Source organism: Rhinoderma darwinii, chromosome 11 (assembly GCF_050947455.1).
Source record: "Rhinoderma darwinii isolate aRhiDar2 chromosome 11, aRhiDar2.hap1, whole genome shotgun sequence".
In the NCBI taxonomy this organism is placed as follows: Eukaryota; Metazoa; Chordata; class Amphibia; order Anura; family Rhinodermatidae; genus Rhinoderma; species Rhinoderma darwinii.
Genome location: NC_134697.1, coordinates 57,615,969 through 57,631,641, shown reverse-complemented (window position 1 = coordinate 57,631,641; position 15,673 = coordinate 57,615,969). Strand labels below are relative to the sequence as shown.

The window sequence follows — 15,673 nt, the reverse complement described above, 5'->3', positions numbered from 1 at the left end:
TCTCTCACCACAGCTATTCCTACCAAAAGACCTCAAGCTGGACACATCTTCATGTACAGAGATGGTAAACTGTTCCCACAAAGTTGGAAGCTACAATTGTCTAAAATCTCTTGGTATACTGAAGAATTAAGATTTCCCTTCACCGGAACGAATGGGCCTAGGCCAATCCTGAAAACAACCCCATAGCATTATCCCTCCTACACCAAACTTTACAGTAGGCACAATGCAGTCAGGCAGGTAACATTCTCCTGTATACTGTAGTCTCGCCCGTGTGCCATTAACAACCATCTGGGCATTTTGGGCCCAACAGAACTCCTAAACCTCTTTCTTTACCTCTTTTTTTTTTTACTTTGTCCCGTTACACGATTAGGGCCTGTTCACATCACCGTTCGCTTTCCGTTCCGGGGTTCCGTCGGGTAAACCCTGCAACGGAAAGTGAAACCACATTTTCCGTTTGTCACCATTCCGGTAGATTTCCGTTTTTCCCGACGGAATCAATAGCGCAGTAGTCTCCGCTATTGATGCAGTCGGTAAAACGAAAAACTGCCGGAATGGTGACGAACGGAAACCATTAGCGACGTTTCAGTCACCATTGATATCAATGGTGACTGAAACGGAAAATGTGGTTTCACTTTCCGTTGCAGGGTTCACCCGACAGAAACCTCCGACGGAACCCCGGAACGGAAAGCGAACGGTGAGGTCAACAGGCCCTAAATTGGTTCAATGTTTCTTGTTTCGCGATTACTCTAAATGTTATTCATTCGTTGAATGTGAATATCCACCTAGCAATAATTGAGTCACCAAATGAATCACTTATGTACAGTGTGATCTGTGATAACCAACAGAAAGTGAGTGTTGGACTCTTCGTCCATTTAAAGGGAATGTGTCGCTAGAAAATATATATATATTTTTTTTTTTAGTTAAACAGTTGGTATATAAATGATTACACATTGTTCTAATTTTTTCACAAGTCACAAAATATTATAAGTTAGATTCTAATTTATAACATTTCCATGTGCTGGTCACTAGAGGAAGCAATTCCAAAAATTGCAGCATTGGCATGTGGTAAAGCAACCTCATTGCTTTATGCTGAAAAATTTGAGTAGACACACTCACTCTAGTGTGCTCAAACAATCCCCCCTCCTTTATCCTGGCTAGTGCCAGGAAAAAAGGAGGGGGTTGAATGTTCAAACCTCCTACACTGTGTGCCGCCATTTTTTGAGCGAATGCACAGTGTAAGAGGATTAAATACAGTGGTAATCAGACAGTATAACACGAACATACACACACATCACATAAACATACACAAACATAACTTACCTGCTCCTGCCGCCGCTGTCAGCTGCCTCCGCTCCCTGTCCTTGCTTCTGAAGATATGGACGGAAGCCGCGCCCGGAAGTAGTCATCTTACTGTCCGGCCACGGCTTCCGGTCCACAAGAAAATGGCGCCGGATGTCGCTCTGCCGAAGACCTTCCTTTTGGACTGCGTGGGAGTGGCGCATGCGCCGTTCTCACACAGACGGCGTACACCATAGTGAATGGAACGGCCCCCGTTCGCATTCACTATGGGGATGTATGTGCCGTATTCCATCTCTGTATGTGTCATTAATCGACACAGAGATGAAAAAAAAATGGCAGCCCCCATAGAGATGTTAAAGAAAGAAAAAAGTAAAACACAAATAAATAAAATGTATTTTAATAACATACTAAAAGCAATAACATAAAAAAATATTTTTTTGACACCTTCCATTAAAAAAAAACAAAAAAAAAAACACACCTACACAAACCAACTGCTGAATGGCTGTAGTTCCTGTACTTTATTGTAACATGTACTTGAATAATTTTATTTTGTAAACAAAAATGTGTTAAAAAAAAACCACATAACTAATTAATTTTGATGTCCCTCGCCTAAGGTTTCAATACAATGGGATAGATGCTTGGTGCGTTTATCACCCTCTGAGTCCTAAAGGTTTTGCGTATTGTAAAAATTAGTAAAGTCCTGTTTCATTCACACAAGCATGTCTAAATTGCGTGCGGGCTGTTTCAATCATATGACTGTCCCTATGGCATCAATTTTCCTCGTCAGTGTTTCTCACTTCCTATTTATTTTTTTTCACTGCATTTCTTTAGCAACTGACACATGAAACACGGAAAGCACACAGATGTCGTCCATGTGCTGTCCGTTGTTTTCACGCACCCACTAACTTCAAGGGGCGACGAGGTCCGTAAAAAAACGGACCAGAATAGGACATGCAGTGTTTGTTTTTTCACTGAGCATGTGTCCGTTGCGTCGCAGACGTGTGAATGGTCCCATTGAAATGGATTGGTCAGTGTGCTGTGTCGGTTGTTAAAGCGGATAGCACAAAATACGTTTGTGTGAATGAGGCCTTAGGGTGCAGTCACACACAGCCGATTTTGTTACAGAAATTTTTGCCACTGAAAATTAGTTCCATTCATTTGAATGAAACTTGCAGAAATCCATGCACCGGATGCAGAAACAATCTGTTCAGATGAAAGAAACTGATTTCCAGTCTGAGTAAATTTCTGCACCAAAATCTGCCTTGTTCACACAGTGCAAATTTGCATGCATTTTTGAAGGCAAAACCAGAATTGGATCCAGGAGAGCAGACACATAAGGTCTTTCTTGATATATTTCTTCTGCTTAGGTTCATGGTTTTGGCTATGCAGCAAATCTGCACCATGTGGCCTAAGGCTCCCCTAAGGCTAATGCGCACTGAACATCCAGAACAGAACGAGCACGCTGTAATTTGAATATCCGCAGCGTGCTTTGCTTTCCGTGCAGAAAATGTTCCGCATCGTGGATTCGATTTTTAAAATCTCATCCACTTGCCTGCACAAGTCAGTCTTCCACCCACAAATCTGGACGGAGAATATATAATGTCCGGAGGGTAATTGTTGCAGATTTACATCCTGAATTATCGGTGTGGAAATTTTCGCAAGATATGTTGACATGCTGTGCGGATTCTCAATTTCCGCACGTGTTTTGTGCTGAATTATTCTGCAGCGTGTGAATGAGATTGGATGAGATTCCAACCACTTTGCTACTACTGAAATACGGTGCAGTTACAACCTGGAAATTCAGCAGCATTTCTGAAACGTGTGCCGGAGCCCTGAGGGACATCGCCTAAGCACAAACTGCACTCAGAGGTTGTCCCACGATTAAATATTACATTTCTCTGTTCGATCACACAAAACTATTTTTTAATTAGAATAATTTTTATAAAATGCTTGTGACTCTATATTGCTGTTACCTACGTGTGCCCCTTGGTGTTCTATGGAATCCCTTTCAGAACGTCCACCTAATGTGTCCAGTGCCGGTGGACACACCTGCTCAGTCCCACCGCCTCGACCGTCTTGTACATGGTCGGTGGTGTGATTCCTACTATTGTGCAGGGCAGCCGATAAGAAATCGGTGCACTACAAGCGGCTTCTTCTCACCAGGACTCAACACATTAGGTGGATGGTCTGAGAGGAAATCAAAAGAACACCAGGGGGAGCCATAACAAGCCAATGTAACAGCAATATCGAAACATATATTTAGTGCGATAGAGAAATTCAATATTTAGTCATGGTACAACCGCTTTAATTCTTACAGATCTGTTGGCTAGAACTGTAAATTTCATTGTCATTAGTATAGAAATGGTAGTTGTGCCTAGTCTCTTCAGATAGGTCTCTAATAAACGCCACTATGCATCATTAACCGTAGCTTCTCCAACAAGTACCGCTTGTTCTGAACCTTTACAACTTTCCGAAAAAGAATAGAAACAAGGTAAAAACTTTGCTGCTTGTACTGCAATGCACTTTTGAATTTCGGTGTTCTTGTTTGCAGCTTGTAAAATGAAATAAATATAAAACGTATATCTCTTGCCTATGGTGGATACATGATGCATAGAAGTATTTGAAATGGAATGCATTAAAAATAAAGAAAATATACAATGCAAACATTTTATTATAGGAGGTAGAAATGCATCCCAAACACATGTAGATATAAAAGGCAACAAAAGGTTTCCCTCCAGTTACAAAGATTTAGGGTAATTGTTTTAATTATTTAATAATCAAAAATACATTAAAATGCTGCTAACATTGAGGGCTGGAAATCCAACTATAAAACGTACATTAAATAAATGTGCACATTAAACCAATAGAATTGGGAGCCCAAAGTCAATGAGAGCCGGCCCTGACACAGAAGCAGTGATCAGGGCAGATTCTGGAGCAATTGTATATTGTAGATATAAGATAGGTTTCCTGTACCAGAAGCTTTACTTACACTACATGATATCTGATAGAAATAATGCCAGGGCAATATACCAGAAGTATCGGAAATACCAGTACCTGAATTGGCGTGCTGCCAGCAAAACTTTTTAGCAGCAAAAGTATTTCTACTTAATACAGGGTAAAACTTCATAACGGTCTAATCATGGAGCGACGACCTCTCCCTAGGCCTGGGCTACATGGTGCACCCCAGTGTCAATGGGTCATGTGATTCATGTGTTCTTCCCCTAGAAGACAATGGAAAGTCGCGATATTGTTGTATAACTGGCACAATTGCTGCCAAGCCAAAGGAATTGGCACAAAGTGTCCCACATTTTGAGTGACATGAACGAGCTCAGTGTAGCTCAAGTCTAGGTGGTAGGGTCCTCTACAATGGAGCACGCCTCTAGTTAAACTTTAAAATGAAGATTTAACTGCAGTGGAAGGGGTTGTTTTCTATATATAGTCCTTATTAGGACATATAGTTATCATAGAGGGGCATCCTCCACTCAGGGCCTCCCTTTAGTGACCAGGGCAGAGAGCCTCTAACAAGTGGCGTTTCTCGCTCTGGCAGACTGACCCGTCTATATAGAACATGAATGGCTGCTATAGGATACTACCATTTTCCCTCTGAAGTGTCTGACTGGTGGCGTCAATCATCTCTTTGCCCCCTTTTATCAGGGGCTCATTGAGTAGCAGATTATTATGGGAGCCACTATGCCAAAAGGGATGTCTGTGGTGAGACAACCACTTCAACCATCACCCAAAATCCTTGAAGTCGCACTGACAGGGGTACAGGAAGCCGACATATTGGAGATGTTTGAAGGGTACTCGCATATTAAAGCTGCTCTGTCACTTTTCTTTCCTGTAACTTGGAGCCACCCTCGCAGTTCTTTTGCTCGAACAAAATTCTAGGGTCAAAAGAAACAGTAAAGGCAACTCTTCAGCGTAAGGCTTCCCATATCTCCGCTTTTATGAGGGGAGCGGGCATTTGAGAAGTTTAGGGTAGAAGTGCGCTTTATAATGATATAGATGAATAGGAATCCTTTTAATCACAAATGACTACTGACTAGAAGCGCCCGACTTCTCCAGATAGATTAGGTTGATTGATTTGCTATGATGGCCGTTCTCATCTTAACAGTTTAGGAGAGGATAATGAAGCATTGCTTAATAATGACATTTTTGACTTTGGCATGGTCAACTGGATAATTATTTCAGGTTCTAAAATCGCCCTTGTATCTTTATGTGGCAGAAAAACTTCAATTAAAAAATATACATAGTAATGAACCAACTCTCATTCACAACTTAATTGTTCAATCGCTATAAAATAGAGGAATTTATTTATCTGTCGGTGTTGGCTTTCACACAAGAGAACCACACACTCCTAACAGGGTTGTAGCCAAAATTCCATCAACACTCGCCAAAAAGGAAATAAATTTGCACAGCAAACTAAAGCCCCCGTTACTTCACAGTAAATGACATCAGAATACCATTCAATATCCACTGTAACCATAGAAAGAAAACACGTGATGTTACAAAAAATAACAACCTGCAAAATACACCACAGCTATGTCTAGGAAGGCTAGCACAAGAGGTGACTCGGGCACGTAGAGATCATTATTAATTACAAATTGAGTTTCCATTAAAAAAAAAAAAAAAAAAAAGATTTGGCTGAGACTCCCCACGAAGCCATATTTTTCAATAACCCACAGGGATTGATCAACTTTACAAAAGGTTCTTTTTTTTTTAGAAAAATCTGATTAATACCACAGCGGTAGGTGGAAGGCTTCTTTAATTTTCGTGATTAATTGTAGCCTACACAAAGTCACTTTGTGGGATGGACCAATACTTCTGGGAAAACATCTTGCCAATGCACTACTAGTGACATCACTGAGGCACTTCACAACTAACATTCATAGATTTGGACTAGAATCCATGGGGCCATTGGTCGTTATCATTTCATAACCAACGTTCCCATAAATTTTTGTTCAACCAACAAACCGGCTTCCCCAAGTCTACATAAAAAAATTCAGCACGGTTTTAATGCGCAAAGCCATCTCAGTGGTTGATTATAGTCATGTGCACAAAAACTTTCACAATCATAACAGGGCATGGTTACTCGGAGGTGGGACTATGGACATAGTTAAAAGTGATGTCACATTTTGCATTATATTGATTGCCTGGAGGATTTGCTGTTCTAGGCACTGGGAAGGTCCTCAAATTGGTTTCATCCACTTGTTTTGTGAACGTACAAACACCTTAAAAGCAGCAATGAGAGGTAAAAAGAAGGATTCGGTTAGCATTCAGCAAGTGCTTTACAGTTTACCGATAGAAAAAAAATTAATTTAAGTTTCCAAAACACTGATTCCATTGAAGACTCAAAATAAAAGGTCCTAGGAATCAGCAAACAGCAGGTGCCATTAAACATTGTGTGCTTGCCAATGGTGAAGGTATCAAGTTATTTTGCAGAAAAACCATTTGTCTGAGTAGTCACCTTGCCTTCTTCAGAACCATTTACTTTTCAGGACATCTGTATGGCGCAAGTTTTACTCAGAAAACAGAGACATGTTTAACGACTACTTAAGAAACAGAACCGGACACCGACAAAAGAAAGTCCATGGAAAATGCCTTGGTTAAATGAAAAGCTCCTCATCCCAGGTCTTTGGATACCGTACGTGACGGAGTGAATGGATGCAGTAAACACTTTTTGCCTGCGGACAGGGTGGGCGATGGGTAACAGCCCTAATGTCCACTGTCTGTACGGAGTGCAAAGAACAACTTCAGGTGTTGCATTGTTTTGTTGAATATTTCCTTCCTCTTTGCTGGCCAAAATATTTTATAAACAAAAATCCCAAAAACAAATAAACAGGTCAATTAAAACAGTAGTGAGTGGTGTAAACCAATGTACAGGAGAACAGTTGGCCAGTTAAGTGCTTCCAATCCGCAGTATTTCTCGTCAGTTGTCTCACAAGTGATCAAAGAAAGCAGCAGCAGTCTCATACACACGTGGTCACGGCTCGATAAACCGGCGTCAGTCGTAGCGACCATTTATCATTGTGTTTAATAAAGGACCAACCTGAAAAAGGAAAAATAGAATGACACAAACGAAAGGAAATTTCTTACAGAAGCATTTAGAGCAACAGGATATATTGCATATTACAGTTGTACATAACCTATTATCAGAATGTAAGTTTATCTATGATGAAACTAGGGATGTCACGATACCAGAATTTGGACTTCGGTACCGATACTTTGTGTAGTATTGCGATTCTCGATACCAAAACGATACTTTGCCAACAGTAAAATAAAAACCCACAAAAATAAAAAGTCCTTCCATTTTCTGATGTGAGGCACGTGGCACACATTAATAGTAATTAACCCCATCATGTACCTCAGTCATAACGGGCAAAATTTTTATGTGTGAGGTACATGATATGGTTAATTACTATTAATGTGAGACACAAAGGTACTAAATTCATAACACCTCATGCCTCACATTGAAGGGGTTATCCAGGTTATCGAAAATTGCTTTGAATTTATATTTTTATGTGAAAAGAAGTCACTTCTAATGTACTCTCATTTATAATTCTGTACTGAATGTGCAGTTCAAACCTGGTGAAGTGGTCCCGGAAATCCTGTAGTTTTCCTAATATTGATGATGCGCCGAGTGCTTGCTTCCTGTGCCGTTCTTGTCGGCGTAAGATCAAGCATATGACCACAAGGGGCTGTCACATTGATGGAGTCAAGGAGCAGAGCATCAGCTAGCGCTCTGCCCGGGGACTCCAGCAGTGCTTCCGGCGTCAGTGACCATATATGGACGGTGACAGTAGTGCCGGAGTCCCCGGGCAGAGCGACAGTTGATGCTCTGCTCAGGGACTCCAGCTATAGATAACCCCTGAAATCACTTTTCACATAAAAATATAAATCCAAAGCAATTTTTGGTTCCCAGATAACCGCTTCAATAAGTGACCCCATTATAGGGCTGGGCGCCGTGCTGCAGGAGGAAGCTCCAACACGACGCCTGCCTGGTCTTCCCAGTCTGAGAGGCTTGCACCCATTCTGTCCCCATCTGCTCCCTGTTCTGTCCCTGCTTCCCCACGGAACTACTGTTCTGTACTGAAAATGATACAGTACGGAATAGCAGTTCCGTGGGGAAGCAGGTACTCCAGGTATAGTGCGACCACCGCCTTGTAGATAGCACCCCCACTTGTAGATAGCACCCACCTTTGTTAATAATACCACTGTAGCTCCCTCTAGGACGCTCTGGAAGGGGATTTCGCTCCTAGAGGGAGTCCCTGACATCTCTGTCCATATATGGACAGTGACATCAGGGGCTCCCTCTAAGAGTGGAATCCCCTGCTAGAGCGTCAGTAACGCTCTGGCCGGAAATCCCGCTCCTAGAGGGAAATACAGTGGTGCTCGTAGTAACGAGCCCCATACATAGCTCCTTTTAAAAGGAGAAAACGAGCGCCAGTCAACGAGCGGTCTCGTTGACCGGCACCCGTTTACATGGCCCATGTTGGGCCTTGTAAGAGGACCCTTACTGTAATGCCCCTTCATATTCACTAATGAAAAGCCCCAGAAACAGCAGCTGCAACTTAATTGAATAAATAGTGTTAATTTAAATAATCCTTATAGAATGTCACTTACCTCCTGTGGGTTTCCAAGGGCTTCTCCCAGCATCTTTTCAATGTTTCTCATTATTGCCACCTTTTGGTGTGCTTTGAGTGGGTATTCTATTCTTTTTGGAGTTGGTGCACCCTATTTAAATTGGAAACCATAGAGAAATCATATTAAAAAGATAAAACTATAGAAAGGGAAACATGTATTGAGTGTTTTTACTTTTAAAACCAAGCCCTGGTGGGTCTTAGGCAGGTCTGGAAACCAGCAAGGTCATGTAATTTGGAGATTTAAACACTACACTTCTATTAGTATTCTGAAAATTACTTAGCCTTCCATCTTTATTGGATAAGTAGAATAGATCATGACAAGAAGCCTAATTAAAAGGGAACCTGTCTGCAACTTTATGGAGACAGCTTTCTCTCTATAAACCGTAAAAGAGAGAAAGCCGTCAACGATCGGTGACTGGACGGGGAGCACTGGACACCTTCCTCCCAGCGAGATGCGAACGATGCAACAATTTGAATGTAAGTTAACAAAAATCAAATAACTATCAGACATAAGTGACGGACTGCTGAAATTAGGAAGTCTGCCACTACATTATGCTCCAGTCAGAGAGGGCAGCAAATAATAGGCACAGGTCTGCAGGTCCAGTGGGACAAGTCCTTTAGTGTGCACATACACGCAGCGGCTGGTTTTCTATGTGGCTTGTACGGATGAAGCACATGGTTTCAACTTGCCGGAGATCAGCATGTACAAGCAGCGAGTCCAAAAACCCAATCATAAAAATGACCTAGGTCGTGTGTCACAGTACAGAAGCACTGAAGTAGCAGGTACCCTTAGAGACAAAGATGCAAATTGTAAATGGATTATTAAACACAATATAGTGGACAGCTGCCTCTATACACACCTGTACACATGGTATTCTGCACTTTACAACATCAAGAATTATCTTTATTTAAACATTTGTCTAGTTGTCATGCATTCCCCAGAGAATTCAAGTAAAATTCTACATAGGTTATATCACCCAGGTACCCGAGGACACATCAGACATGGTATATAGTGAAAAAAGGCCTTAGTGAAGCACCATCCCCAACAGCAACTATTTATTGTCAGTCTCAAAATTATTAAAGGGAACCTGTCACCAGCATTTCACCTATTAAACCAGCAATGCCTGGTGGAAGTGGGTGAAAAATCATTTTTATGTAACCTATAATTATCTTCTAAGGAGGCTCTGTACCTTTAGTATTCAGTGTTCCCACGCCATATGTTACTGAGCATAAAAGAACCATATCTTCAATCGAAAAGAGTAATATCTTCATTCCTCAAGCTTTACCACGTTAACCCCGCCTCCTTACTTTTGATTGACAGCTCCTCGCCTCCCCCGAGCACACACTAAATCCTGTGCATCGATGCCCTGTTCTGGTGCGTGCGCACAACAGGACACCATAACGGTGCATGCGCAGTAACCAGATTTGAGGCCGGGACGAAGCAGGGAAGGGTGTCTGCCCATACAGGACGGGCGTACGTGCGCTATCTCGGACGAGATTTCTGCATTCAGGGCAGGCCGGTTTTCGGCGATGGGCGGGCATAAGAAGAGGAACGAATGAGTCTGACGTATGATTACCATAAAAGGCGCAAAATGATTGCAGACCGTTCTTTACGGTCGGAGGAGGCGTTTAGGAAAGGGGATAACGGCAACGACCTTTTAATAGCAGCGGCCAGCGAGGGGTGATTTGAGTTGATAGCTGAAATTCTGGTGACCGGTTCCCTATAAGTGCAGATCAAATCAGCACATTAAACATATATAAAACATACCTTGTACCAGAAATTGACTGTAATTGTTGTCCCTCCATCCATGAGTGACTCTATATGGTGCCACCTGCAATAGTCATATACTATTTTACCACAAAAGTCCAAAGCGGTCCTTTTTTTTTTTTTTTTTAAATTTGGTAAGTGAAGTACCCCTTACTCAAATAAATGACATCACAGTACCCCCAAGGCTATGATCATACACTGTGCTTCACATAAAAATCACAGCATGTGGATAGCGCGAGTATTAGCTCGGGACATGGTGTATACCCTCTTGGGGAACATGTAACAGTTTGAGAATCTAGAACTTAGAGAAAATGTTTATTAGATCACCCACATTCAGAAATGTCTTTTAGTTGCCATATCTTAGGCTCTATTTACATTAGTGCATAAAGTCTCCATTCTGTTGGGTTTCCATTGCTTTTTGATGGCAAGAATAGCACATGACCGGATCCAAACTAAGTATCGGGCTTGCACTATGGCCATGTGCAGAGGCCCCAAGGCCAGCAAAATTAAATGATTTATTAATATGATGGCCATCTGAATTTATCTATCTATGAAGGTCCTTGAAATGGAACAATGACATTTGTCATTTCCACTGTTAGTAAAGGATATGTATACACATGGCACATTATTTACTTGCAACGCAAATGCTGTTGTCACATGAGCAATACAAAGTGACCATGCTAATCTCCAGAAGAGCATGAAGATCCAGCCTGATCAACTAGGACTGCTAGATCTGTTTATATGGAGCCACCCTATGTAATGCAATGCAGTACACAACAGGGACTAGGAACATTTACAAAGGAGAGGGGACTGATGACAAGGAAAGAACAACTCTGCCCAGTTGGCTGATTGCCAGTACAAGTATTTGCATACAAGTCACATTATTATGAGGGTTCTTCTGATTAAACAATGGGAAAAGTTAGGAGAAAAGGTTTTATTTTCAGTAAATATATCCTGCTTATCTGTGTGGTTTCCTAAAATAGGTTGAGAAACTGTTTTATAAAACACATGAGTAACATTGAAGGAATAAATGACAATAGTATTAGTATAGACTAATCTGAAAATAGAGATTCTTCCAGTGCAGAACTTTCTGTAGTCAGGACCCATGATCACCAAAACTGGATTATGTGTTCATGGGAATGTGTCATTAGAGAACAAAATTCTTTAAAATCAGGTTTTTATTGCAAAAATCTTTGTGGTATTTTTTTTGTGACTATCCATATAAAAGAAATACATCTTGAAACATTAGTTTTCACACTAGGCTAACACAGTCAGTTTTCTGTAGCTCACTTGTCAGCTTTTCTGTATACATTGGGACAGAATATGCAGAGTCATCTTATTATCATTAGAGGTGAGCAAGTTAATAACAGCTCTGTTGTATTGCTGGTAGCCTATATATTAGGTAGGATAGCACTGCTATACACACAGATAATGGTCTATATACATCTTCCCTGTTACTTCCCAGTCTCACGGGTAGGGGGCTGTACTTAAACATTCCTGTCGGCTAATAATTTATGACACTTCTCTTTCAATTGAATGCAATTCATTTCAGTTGGCAAAAAGGCACACACACCCTGATGTATGTCTACACAGACAATGCAGCAAGGGTGTCTCTCATATAAGGCTGCCCCAGGGGGAAAAAAAAAGTTTACATATTTTTATAAAAAAAGAAGAAGATCACATTATTTCTATTCTACAGACTAAAATCTAAATGATAAACACTAAAAAATAAAATTGAGGCCTGTAAAAAAAACTTCTTACCAATACATTGGAATATACAGAACATCACCAGGCCCCACAACGGTCTCGTAACCAAGCACATTTCTGTAGTTCGGAAACCTCTCTAGATCAGGGTTTTCAAAGTCCACCTGTCATGTAGTGAAAATTAATAAATCTAATTATTAAATGCTGGAAAAGACTACAACTAAGTTCACTCCATCATTCCAACAACAGAAACAAACAGTAACATGGGCCGTAATAATGACATTACTTAAACGCCTTAATGACCAGGCCTCAAAAGGCATTAAAGAGGATCTGTCACTAGCTTAGTAATGCCCTATCTGCCAGCTAATCTAATAGGCGCGGTCACACTGATAATGCTAGTGAAAATGGTGTCCCAAAACGTTTATTATTTTTAGAAGTTATGAGCTTTTTTCAAAATATGTAAGTGAGCCTTTATCAGACAAGTGGGTGTCAAGTAGGGTTGCACGATGCATCGAAATATCGATACTGTAGATACCGTGCACCCTCAAACTGTTCAATACCGTGCGGCCGCACAGCTTGATATTGTAACACATGAATGTAGTTAGAGCGTGGTTGCGGCTGTGTAATACATGTGTGATACAGCCACTGCCCCGCTCCTGACAAATGTGCGTGCGGTCAGCATGATGTGATGCGGCCAGCGCTGCACTAATTAGTGCCATCACTGAAGACGGAACATGGCGGGCGCACTGCCAAACACCCCCATGTAAGGTCTTCAGCGCCGCTCAATTGTGCAGCGCCGGCCGCATCACCTCGTGCAGACCGCGTGTGCACACTTGTTGTTAGGAGCGGGGCAATGGCTGTATTACACAGCCGTAGACCCGCTCTAATGGCGGAGATCAGAGAAACCTCATAGATATATGTCTTTACGTTAAAGTTTAAAAAGAAATAATATAATGTAATGTGAAAAAACAAAACAAAACACATTTTATTACGATAAACATTAAAATAAAAGTCTCAATACATAAAATATACACATTCTGTATCATCGCGACCGTAATAACAAATTTATAGCATCATTTATGAGGTTTACGCGGTTAAAAACTAAAGACTGCTTTCACTGATTAATGTGAGGAATGATGTATTATGAATTTTGAACCTCCATGTGCCTCCCATTAATACTAATTATGTAATACCATCATGTACCTCACACATGAATCCAATGTTGTCCATTATAACTGAGGAACATCATGGGGTTAATTACTATTAATGTGAGGCGCATGGGGGTTAAAATTCATCACACCTCGTGCCTCAGCTCAGAAAACGGAAGAACTTTTTTTTTTACACAAGGAGGAAAGGAGCCGACACTGTCAATTCAGACGTGTGTAGTTTTTTTTTTATTATTGTTGGCAAAGTATCGTTTTGGCATCAAGTATCGCAATACCACACAAAGTATGGGTATCCAAGTCCAAATTGTGGTATTGTGACAACCCTAGTGTCAACAGCAGCGATTCTGATGAGGTGGAGCTACCTCACAGCCTCTGACGCCGTCCTATCAGCACGAAGCTGCTTCACACAGTGTGAGAGACTGAGGCTGGAGGGAAGGGGGATCACTTCAAACAGCCATATCTCTTCAAACAGCGGTTCTGGCATATGAAAGAGGAAATTCTAATCTTTCATATGGCACCAGGATCGCAGTTCTAGCTGTGACACAACCGGAGGTATCACCAGTTGAATACACAGTCAGGAATGGAAGCTGTATACTATATGATCAGTGTGTTGCTGGGCAGGGAAGGGGTAGAAGCTGTATGCTGATTGGACAGCGTCATACAGAAAACATTACACCGCCCAGAATGAAAGAAGAGTCACCTCCTATTTGGCTATTAGAGCCGCATTAGCATATTTAGAAAAATGCTCATAACTGCAAATAAACGTTTTTAAAGAAACAAATCACATTGTAGTTATCAGCATCATAGCGCCTATTAGATCAGTTAGGAGATAGGGAATTAATAAAAAGTAGTGACAGAGTCTCTTTAATGATCAGCTAAATTTTTCAGTTTTTGCCTCTCTGCCTTTCAGCAGCCATAACTATTTTATTTTTTCATTGACGTGGCTCTATACGTGGGAGAAATTTTATTTTTTTTTCTGCGCGGTTTGGGGGTAGAAAAAAAAAAATGACTGTGTATTAGGTGGTGTGAATATAGGAAAAAGCGATTTTCGGCATTGTTTTTTTATCCCGTTCATGTTTCACGTTAAATTCATTCTTCAGGTTATTACGGTCACCTAGATGCCTAATATGTCTAGTTTTTTTTTTGTTTTTATGTAATGTATGGGCACTAAATTTATTTTAGTCAAAATAATGACTATTTATTTTTGTTAATATTTATTTATTGTTTTTAATGCCCTGAAGAAATAACTTTTACACCTTTTTTTTTTTACTTATAATGTATTAGCATGCTCCTATACGCTAATACATTACACTGTGTCAGTATGACACAAGCTTCTATTAGGGCAGCACATAGTGTACACTTAAAGCAGGCTTACTGAGCCATTTCTACAACGACACCAAAAGTCGTCGCTGTAGATGTGGCCAAAAGACAGTGGGCAGTCAGGAAGGGGTTAAATCAGGCACTTTAAAGCAACTGTCTGGTAGGACAACCACCCTAGATATGTCGTCAGTGCCGGTACCAACTATTTAGATTTCCTGCCATGTGAAGTCAAACTCGCTAGTCCAGATGGACAGTCCAACAGGGAGTCACAGTGAATAGGTAAGATGTAGGATAAAGTGTTCACGTAACATAACTGCACCGCCATTATGCAGAAAAACTCTTCTAATAAAAAGTCAGTGTTGCTAATAACTACCGTAATCCGATCACTTCTTTTAACTAAAAATGAATGCTGGGAATCTGATTGGCTGCTATGGGCAACACTAAACAGTTTTTATGCAGGGAAAGCACAATGGGAGTGAAACAAGAAAACTGTCTGTTGCCCATAGCAACCAATAACTTTATAGTAATCATTTTGTAAAAGCACGATAAGAAATGAAAGCTTCAATGTGATTGGTTGCAATGTTTTTATCAATCTGCCCCATATATAAAAAAAATATTTCAAAGCCACTATACTATTATATCACTACAAGTGATACACTACTCCCTTTAGAGGAAAACTCCAGTGAGAAATTAAAAATTGTCTCCCTGTATTCGTTATTATACAGTCGGCACAATGTATTGGCTGGGGGTGCATCTTTCAGCGGACAGAGCTC

The 15,673-nt window shown here is 40.9% G+C and overlaps 1 protein-coding gene across 1 annotated transcript in view; it reads right to left on the bottom strand.

Annotated features, from left to right (window-relative positions):
* Nucleotides 1–3,952: 3,952 nt before the first annotated feature.
* The window catches only part of HIF1AN (hypoxia inducible factor 1 subunit alpha inhibitor), a 28,592-nt gene continuing 16,871 nt past the window's right edge, over nucleotides 3,953–15,673 (bottom strand). The window contains exons 5-8 of the mRNA XM_075841581.1: nucleotides 12,472–12,578; nucleotides 10,711–10,774; nucleotides 8,923–9,033; nucleotides 3,953–7,348 (exon numbers count right to left, since the gene is read on the bottom strand). Coding sequence (XP_075697696.1) covers nucleotides 7,304–7,348; nucleotides 8,923–9,033; nucleotides 10,711–10,774; nucleotides 12,472–12,578 — 327 coding nt within the window. The 3' untranslated portion in view covers nucleotides 3,953–7,303. The remainder of the gene's footprint in view (nucleotides 7,349–8,922; nucleotides 9,034–10,710; nucleotides 10,775–12,471; nucleotides 12,579–15,673) is intronic.